General features: G+C 42.4%; 1 protein-coding gene across 1 annotated transcript; it reads right to left on the bottom strand.

The window, feature by feature from the left end:
* Positions 1–1,100: 1,100 nt before the first annotated feature.
* Positions 1,101–6,385, bottom strand: siah1 (siah E3 ubiquitin protein ligase 1). Its single transcript, XM_036126086.1, has 3 exons — positions 6,023–6,385; positions 5,596–5,892; positions 1,101–2,831 (listed from the first exon to the last, which is right to left on the bottom strand). The coding sequence occupies exons 1-3, from the start codon at positions 6,200–6,202 to the stop codon at positions 2,460–2,462; spliced, it is 849 nt and encodes a 282-aa protein (XP_035981979.1). The 5' UTR covers positions 6,203–6,385; the 3' UTR covers positions 1,101–2,459.
* Between the last annotated feature and the right edge of the window lie 3,645 nt (positions 6,386–10,030).

Here is a 10,030-nt window from a genome sequence, read left to right as displayed (position 1 = left end):
GATGTCACCACCATATTGTATGTGGCAGAAAGTAGTGAACGTCTATGTTCCCTTTGTATATGTTTTAAGTATTCAGATAGAAAGATATAGATGGAGCTTACATATACTTGTAAAAAGATATATAGAGATTAATTGATAGAGATTGGCAGCCAGATTGTTATGAATATAAAAATCAATTAGTTAAATCTAAACATTGTGGTGTTCATTATTTCATAAAACTGTGTGAACCTTTTAAGATCTGGTATAGATAGATTAGGAACAGACTTTTTGGGCGAGTATTAAGAAGATAAAATTAACAATATGAGAAAAAAAGTCATAGGAGAATAAAGTAAAAAAAAAAAAAGACAAAAGTGGTAATATGGGAAAAACGTCATATTATGACAATTAAGGGGGAACATTTCCATAATAGTCACAGTTTGCAGAACTATTTTAGTCCTGGAGTAATAGGGCCAGGTTAGATTCTTTTAATTATTTTTATTCCTTACGAGAATAAAGTCAGGAGAATGAAGCCCAAGGGATACGAAAATACACTCGTAATATTACAAAAATAAAAATATTATGAATATAAAGTGTATTCTGATATTAAAGTCCCTCTGATGCTGTTTAAGTGACTGAGTCTAACTGCAGATTTGCCACATTCAACATGGCGGACGCTCTGACGCATCCGCAGCATAGGCAGACCCCGCCCAATGAGGCGTCTACGTATATGATGTCTATGGTCTGGAGGACGCACACATCTGCCCTGATGCATGCTGGTTAAAGAGGGCGGCGCGAGGCGTGAGGACCTTCCTGGTGGCCCAGAGGGAACCTTTATCTCTGTGGTTGTTCTTGCAGGAGAGGAACCTTCAGCTCAGGTTTCCCCCAGCGATGTGGGAGGAGCATCAAAGCCAAAGCAAAACACACTGAATGGCCAGGTCCATGTTTCCAGACACTACAACAGGGAATAAAATGTGGAAGAGCAATGCAAACACGCTGAATAGGCACAGGATTTAAACCTCTTTTAGGTCTGTGGGGAGGTTTGGTGAGAGCTTTAGGGAGTTTTTAAAAAAAACAAACACGAACCACAACAACCTTAGAAACCAGAGAGGAAGCAGCGAGAGCTCTATGAAAAAGATAGATTTATTTAATGACAAATGAAAACAGAGAGAAGTCGTGGAGCTTCTGAGGAAGAGCAGCAACGTTTAACGAGACTCCACGAGAAGAACGAGGGAGGCTTCCCTCCACAGAGAAGAAAACAAAAAAAAAGGTAGAAACGAAAGAGGAGGACAGAGAATGAAAACTGTCCACAAACCTTCAGAGGACAACAGACTTCTTTTCAACTACAAACACTGAAGTTTAGCCACAACTTTTACAACTGCCTTTTAATTCTTAAAATTCAATACAAAAAAATGAGAATTATGATATTTCTATTATTTATAACAACAGCAATGTTTTTAACAGTAGAAAGTGTCCCTCGTTCCAGGTTGGGTGTTGAGTGAGCGGCTGAGAGCGGCTTGGTTTTCACACAGACAGCCGGAGGTCGTCGTCCTCTCCGACGAAAACTAAAAAAAAAAGACGTTAAAACAAAAGAAACCCGGGAAATAAAAGCCTAACGCCGACTGAAACGCAGCGGCCCACCCCTCGCGTCGCCCCTCAGCTCATCCCGGTCCGGACTGCACAGAACTTTCTGAACTAAAATTAACCTCCTGTAATCCAAACAAATCCACCAGAATCTACGGAAAGAGCAGCTGAGGTTCGCTTTGAGACCTCTCGATCTGGTCCGGATGGAAAACGCGGTGAGCTCAGCGTGGTTCCGCTCGGGTAACTCCGGTTGCTGCCATCGGAACCGTGTCGGTCAGGAGGGAGGACGAAGGTTCGGGAAAACGGGTCCAAAAGTTCCCGTTTGAGCCGACGGGAGCAGCCGGAAAAATCAGAAACAAAAGGGAAGCTAGGTAGCAGGCTAGCTTCGTATCACCGGGTCTGGTCGTCGACGCGGCGGCCGTCCTCATCCTGAAACCTCTGAGGAGGACCGAGGGGACGCCGAGAGGACAGCGGGACGTTGACATGACGGCATGGAGGGGAAAAAAAAAAAAAAACACGTCTGGGTCGGACACAGAAAAACAAAACAAAAAAAAAGAACGGAAAGTCTGAACACATCCTCGCTTTGAATCCGGGTTTATGACACATGCGCGTGCACGAGTCTCACACAAGTGTTTTAGATGTCCACTACATTTACGTCCTTGTTTTTTTAACACACGCCACGCATCCATCCATCCATCCATCCATCCATTCATCCATCCATTCATCCATCCATCCATCACCCCTGGGCCTTCAACGCTGCCCGAACACAGTCCAGTTCCACGTCTCAGGGGCGTAGCAGAGAGAGAGAGGGGCCGCGGGCTCCTCGCTGATCGGGCCCCCTATAATAACAGCCCCTTCCCCGGCAATCTGGCACTCTCACGCTCGTCTGTGGGTCGCTCTCAGCACATGGAGATGGTGACGTTGATGCCCAAGTTCCCGTTCTCGGCGAAGAGCTGCGCGATCGACGTGTCGAACACCAGGCAGTCGCTGTTCATGATGGCCGTGGCGATGCCCTCGTGGATGGAGCGGGGCGTGGCCTCCCAGGTGAGCCGGCGCCGGTGGCCGTTAAGCTCCAGCCGGTAGGCGAAGTTCTCGGCCTGCTTGCGAGTCCCGATGAGCTGCACGATGGCGAAGAACTGCTGGTGCCCGTCGTACTTCTCCTGCTTCTCCAGGACCAGCATGAAGTGGAAGCCGAAGCAGGACTGCATCATGACCCAGTCCACCGCGCCCGGCAGGTTGATGTCCGTCGCCAGGAAGACGATGTCCTCCCCCTGCAGGGAGACGCACACGTTAGCGCTCGCCGCTTTGAGGCTACAGAACCATCAGCCACAAAAACCCACAACTTTAACTCCACACAACTCCTCTGCTGAATTACAGCCACATTCAGTCAATTAGAACATTTCTGAGAAACATTTGAACTTTTACGTCAATATTAAACACACTTTTCATTAAGGCCCCATTTCTGCATAAAAACAGCTTGATTTATTGAGCTAATGCAATATTTTACACTTAACTGCTGTGTCTTTATTAGCTGGAGGTGAATAAATGAGTCATAATTAACAGAAAAAGTGAATTGTGTTACTGAAATAAATGAACTTTACAATAATATTCTAATTTACTGAATATGAACGAATGTAGGGTGCATTCCAGGTAGATTACGCCGTTCTCCAGCAGAGGGCGCTCCTAAATGCTAAACTACAGGGTAGTGTGGAGTAAAACATCCTGTCAGCTCAGATTTTATTCAGAATAAAACTAACAACTAAAAATGACTCGGAGGAAGGAAATAGAGGAAAGGAGGTAGAAAACAGCTCGGTCAGCAGACGCCTCTCTGATTGGTTCCTGTCAATCAGCTCGTTAAAACGCTCGCCTCTATAAACTGCGCCGGTGCAGGGGGGGAGTTACTTTCTGAAATTTAAACTGCAAAAAGTATTCACCCCCTTGAGCTAATTCACAGTTTGCCACGTTGCAACAAACCTCAATGCATTCTTTGAGATTTTATGCAGAAAATGTTGAAAACGATCTAAAAAGTTTAGCATCCATCTGCATTTATCCCCCTTTATTTTGTAACCCGTAAAAAAAAGTAACATGCAACCATCTTCCTTGTTGAGATGAGTAAACGTGTGTAATATAATCTGAAGACCAATGATCGACCAAGGGCCACAGCAGACACATCAGGGAGAAGTTTAAAACTAATTTAGTGTTTTCCCAGGACAGCGGCAGAACTACTTTTTCTGTTTCCGCACACGGACCATGAAGTGGAGGGATACGGATTATCTGATAACACGAAGGCTGACTGGCAGGCTGCGTGTTTCTAGTTGTAAATAAATTTAATAAAGCACAATCCAGAGTCGCAGGAGCCTTTTATTATGTGTTGGAGGTAGCGTCAAATGGCCATAAGAAATTCTTGTTTAAATAAATAATTTTAACCCTTTTTAAAGACCTTAATTTTTGATTTTCATATTTAAGACCTTTTAAGACCCTGCAAATAACCCTGGATTGGGGCTGAGGTTGACCTTCCATCAGGATTACGACCCCAGGATTATCTGCCAGGATTAACCCATTTTCTGCTTATAGGCGCACAAAACGCAGCGATACGGATTTTATTTTCAAAGGCCACTATCGCTTTCTTAACGTCATCGGAGCGCTTATGCGCCTCAGGGTGTGTTCAATAGGGGCTTCTGAATATTTCTTTACTCAAAACTTCGTCGTGTGCTCAGGGATTAAATTTTGAGGCGTCATTATGAGCATAAAACACAGACAGAAGTACCAGAATTTGAGTGAAGCAGAGCGGGCCTGAGGATCAGGGGATCTGCTAGCTAAACAAAACTCCACTCCTCCAGGGATGCAGCGGTCAGGATCAACTTTGTCCCACACAGCTGGGAGAGCCGCTCTCTGATGCCGAGTTTATCGAAGACTGTTTGGTGGAGTCTGTGGCGTTAATTTGCCGTGAGAAAAAGTCGCTTTACTTTAAAAGCGTCTCTGTGGAGGCGGATCGAGAACATTGTGGAGAATTTGACACTTCAGCTGCAAAAGTAAACTGATAATTCAGACTAGGGCTGGACGATATAGAAAAAAAGCATATCGATAAATTAGAAATCATATTGATCGATATCGATAATTATCTAAGAAATTAAATATATGCATTTTAAATGCTGCCCTGGCCATTTTTCCTGTTGCTTGCTTACCTATTTTTAAATAAATGGATTCAAACACAACCCTTTTTCCAATCAACTTTTTACGAAAACTGTAAGTGTTAAAAAAGAGAAAAAGAACACGTACTCTCTCAACTCTCTGAAGGCTGATGGAGCTTTCCTGGGTTTGTGATTGGTTAGGATGATACAATGACTGTAGAATTAACCTACATGATAGGCTGAAAAGCACAGTTTTTTAATTGAACTTTTTATTGACAACTGTTTTTTTATATTGAACCATACGTCTATCGAATGATATATATCGTTATTGAATTATTGTCCAGACCCAATTCAGACTAATTTATTTTGGCTCTGGACAAGTTTTAACCTTCAGAATACAGCCCAGTTATTTACACACTGCCAAAAAGGGAACTAAACGTTTAATTTTCTGGAAATTAGTGTATTTGTCCTTGATTTGAGCAGGTAAAGACGATTTGTTTTGGAATAAGATAATTGGATATGTTGCATTTGAAATAAGATGGAGACGAGTTGTTCCTATTTAAAGTGCAAGAATCGTATTTCATTGGCAGATTATTTATATTTACCTGCTTAAATCAAGGGCAAATACACTAATTTCAAGAATGTTTTACTTACTTTTGTTCACTTTTTGCAGTGTAATTGTAAGTTGATTAAAGAGACTGAGCTGACAGTAAAGGCCTCCAAGGACACATGGGGACTAAAATGTTGGGACTTTTTTTTTTTTTAGCAGGAGCAAAAATAAATTAAACCAGAACAGCTGTTGTGAAAAGTCTGTGCTGACATTTCACCACATTGTTTTTGTTGAACTAGACTAGTAAACGTAGCCAGGACTGAGCCGCTCTAACACAGAGTGTGAGCTTCTGACCTGCAGCGTGGTGATGGACTTGTGCTGATGCATCAGGTGCGGCATGACGGCGTCCAGGGATCCCTGCCACTTGCAGGAGGCGCCGGGACAGGGGCAGGAGTACGGCCGGAACTCGCACAGCTCCTCGTGCTCCGTCTTGTCGGTGTGCGGCAGCGTGACCTCGCAGCCCGACGAGGCGTACTTGCAGGGGAACAGGACCGAGTTGGCGACCTTCTCCATGGCCAGGTTCCTGATGGAGCCCAGCGGACCTCTGCAGGTGGGACAGCAGGTGAGCTTGGGCCGGCAGTTGGAACACACCTGGGAGGAGAGGCGGGATTCAGTTTTTACTCGGCGCTCGGTGTAGGAAGACCAAAGTTCCTCGCTGTTAACCTGAGTTAATCTGTCTGAACAGTGACGGGGGGGGGGGGGGGGGGGGGGAGAAACGTACCAGGTGTCCGGACTGACACTGCAGGATGGGCGGCAGCACATAGTCGAAGCAGACAGGACACTCGAACAGGCTGGCCAGGTCGCTGTTGGAGGCGGTGGTGCCCGAGAGGGTGGGCACGCGCTGAGAGGGGGGGCACTTGGAGGTTCCTGTGGGCAGCGCGGTGGCGGTCTGGCGACTCATTTCTGATGAAGAGAGGATGAACAGAGCAGAGGAAGAATTAAAGTACCGACCTTTGCTGTGAAGATCTGCTTCAGGCTGTGACTGAATTCCCACTGTGGGACATTTTGCTGCCGCTCCACAACAACCTGTGGGTGTTTACATCTGAGGACGCCGGTGTGTTTGTGGGGGGATGAAAGCATTTTTTCCTTTCAAAGTCTTTCTTTCCATCATAAAATTAAACATTAACATGACTCCAGTTAAAATCTGATTTTAAAACCTCTGCTTCATTTTTTTTCCATCATAACAACTTATTTTAAACCTCTTATCCTATTTTAATTTAATCTTTTCAAGTTTAAATATTTTAAATGTTATTATTTGGGTGGAATAATCCTAATTTATTTATTCTATATATATTTTTTTTATCTTATCCCCTCATTTGATTTTTATCATCATCATTCCTACTGTAATTATTTTATTTCTATCATTATAATTATTATTGTTTTTTTTTATTTTCATTCTTAATCTTTATTGTAGTAGTAGTATTCAATCTGATTCAATCTGTATAATCTGATTTAATTTGACTTTGGAAAGTGACTTGTGATGACATGTTTCATGAATTGGCGCTATATAGATAAAATTGAATTGAATATTATCATTATTATTATAAAAATCTTTATTCTTGTGATTGTGATTAATAATAATTATTATTATATTATTATTATTATTATTATTATTATTATTATTATTATTATTATTATTATTATTATTATTATTAGCCACAAATCTTGCTAAATATCCTAAATATTCATTTCCGAGTTTCCTGTCAAAAAAACAAGATAAACCCTTGAAGTCGGGATTCTGACCGTCGGCGCTCGCTGAGCAGCTCGGTTTCCAACATGGCCGCCCGCATACAGAACGTAATAAAAGCTGCTGACAAACTATTTCAGTCTCCTCCTACCAGTGGTGCACACGGTGCTGGAAAATAAATACGCGTGAGCATGTTGGTTACATTTGTCTTAGAACATGAAATATTGCCGTTTGCTCTTTTTGGTGCTTTATGCCTTTAGCAAGAAAAGCTAATCTTTCCCATCAGCAAGTTTCTCTTTGAAAAGTCAGCCCCAGCTGTGAAATTCAACTTTAAAGACAAATCAAAAGCAGATCAAACATCAGAGTGTTGACAGCAGACAGACTCGCAGTTCATAGCTTCAGAAAATAAAATAAAAAAAACAGCTACATAGGAGAAGGAGGAAATATTCAAACTAGTGCTGGGCGATATGCTTTAATAAGAAAATCTCTTATTTTATTATACCAAATCTGATTAAACTATTTTTTTCCTACTTTTTGTTTCACAAGAAGAAATTAAAAGAAATTATTTTAAAAACCTGCTTTTATGTCAAGCATGTTGCCTGGGAGTTGATCTGAATTCAAAGCACAACTAACTCCAAGCTGTGATACATGCTGGTAAAACAAGATGGCCGCCCTGCCATAGTAAACATGAAAATGTTCGCTGCTAGTAGTTTTACACAATGAGCTGAGAACAAGCTTCACTTCACTTACCTAACTTCAAACTAGCTAAAAAAAAAAAAGGAAGGTAAATTAATAAATTAAAGTGCCTTGTATTATGGTAAAGAAAAAGTTTATTCTTTACAATATTTTTACGCTGTATTTTCGTAAAGATATATACTGCATTGCTGATGTTCTCTTCATGGATGCCCAATGAGAGTGTTGGCAAAATTAAATCCAGATTTTCCAAAAATTAAATCTTGAAAAAATAATATCAGGGAGGATAGACGAGACCAGAGATGCAGGTGTTTGGCTGAAAGAGCCCATTTCCCACCCAACATCCTTTGTTCTTGGTCTTTTCATCCCACTGACATACAGGAGTCGGACAGACAGGCTCAATGTGGAGCGACGGCGTTGTGCGTGGGAGGAGAAGCTCAGGTGGGGAGACAGCAGCACAATATGTACACAGACAACGTGAAGCTGAAAAAAGCTGTTCAATATTTAATCCTGCACAGCAGCAGCTTCTGTAGAAAAGCTTCCTGGGTTCTGGCCTTTGGTTATTTTAGGAGCTGCATCATCTTCATATTTAAGTTCTCGGCGAGCAGCCGGCTGGTCTGCAGACGGAGCTGCGCCGCGCTGGATGTGCACGCTGGATGCAGCTGCAGAGGTAAACAACCGCCTCTTAGCATCTGCCGGCCTTAGCAGCTATTAATAGAAGCTCTTAACATGCTAGCAGCAGCAGCAGGCGCAGCGAGACCAAATTAGTTCAGAGACGCCTGCGAGTCACGGTGCAGTCTGGAGCTTCTGGCGGCTCAGCGCAGACGCAGCTTCAGTTTCTGGGCCGACGGTTCACCTCGCTTTCAAATTGTTGCGCAGAGCCATCAGACAGAGGATCTTTATCCGGAAGAATATTTTAAAAGTTGACTTTTCACAACAACAACCCGTTTTAACTGTATTTGAGCACAAACTGATCAGCTGACTTCCCGTCATTTAATTTTATGTCATCTATATGTGGATAAATCTTCAAGTGCGAGAGAAAAAGTCCATCTGAAATCCCTTAAAATCCGAGCCCCAGGCTGATGAGCTAATATTGTGTTAGCAGCAGTCGACAAGCTGCAGCCAACGTCACTTTGCCTCACAATTATACCATATGTGAAGATACAGCTGAATGGTAAGATGATTATATGAATGGGCATAAATAAATAAAAAGGTGTTACTGTCTTTCTGCTTTGGGAACTAAATAAATTCTTCCCATTTCAACAAGGTTTTAATTTAAAAAGGCGCTTCTCTAAAGATTTTACCACCTCTTCAACAAATGCATAACCAGTATAGAGACACGGCATAAAGGAAACTAAAAGTTAATAAACATTTCTTGGAATGACTGCATTCATCCTTGATTTAAGCAGCGAGTTTAAATGATCGGCCAATGGAACAAGAATAGGAACAACTCATTTCCATCATCTTTTTTTCAAGTGCAGTATATCTAATTATCTTATTTTAGGGGACAAAATACTCTTTCTAGTGGCAGATTATCAAATTAAGGGCAAACAGTCATTTCAAGAAAACCTTACTTGCTTTTAGTTCCCTCTTTGCAGAGTGCATGCTGCTACCCAACCTTTACTGGAGTGTAAGCAGTTCTTCACAGTATGCGTGTTGCATACTGTGAAGAACTGATATTATATTATGACACATGTGTGATGAATTGTGCAGGTATACGACACTCATGTCACCAGAGCAGAGCCAAGAAGGGGCATCAAAGAAGCCACTGTTGTCTTAAAAAAACTAAAGATTAAAGAAGGCTGAAATCTTGCAGGATGTAGTGAAAAGCTTTTTTTTTTCCTGACAGATCAAAAAAAAAATAATATCACTGTAAACTAATTAAATGTTGAACTGCTGTCTAAAATGCACAAGAAAAGAAAATTGTGCAGCGATAAAACTGTTGTAGGACCAGAACACCGGTGCCAGTGTGGAGGACACGGACTTTAATGCTCATGCACATTTGCAGATACGCTGGAATAATTATTTCAACATCTCAGAGGCTGTGGGAGCTGATTTTCAGCACGTCGGACAACAACAAGCTGCTACGTGTCTTCAGCGGGGGGTAAACACAGACCCGGACGGCTTTTGAGCCGCGCGTGTGGTGCCAGCAAGGTGACGCGGCCAGATTAAGCCGAGCAAACTGCAGCTCCTTTGTCGTTGGCAGGAAGCTCCTCCGTCCGATCGGACGGTTTCCGCAGCTTTGCGCATCGCGTTTCACTCTGTGGACACAGCCCTACAAATTTATTACTTTTTATAGCGTAATACTGTAAGAAAAGGACGATTCTACCAACAAAAGTCTGTTAGAAA

Source organism: Fundulus heteroclitus, chromosome 2 (genome assembly GCF_011125445.2).
Source record: "Fundulus heteroclitus isolate FHET01 chromosome 2, MU-UCD_Fhet_4.1, whole genome shotgun sequence".
Classification (NCBI taxonomy): domain Eukaryota; kingdom Metazoa; phylum Chordata; class Actinopteri; order Cyprinodontiformes; family Fundulidae; genus Fundulus; species Fundulus heteroclitus.
The sequence above is the reverse complement of the archived record's forward strand: the minus strand, read 5'-3'. Positions and strand labels throughout refer to the sequence as shown.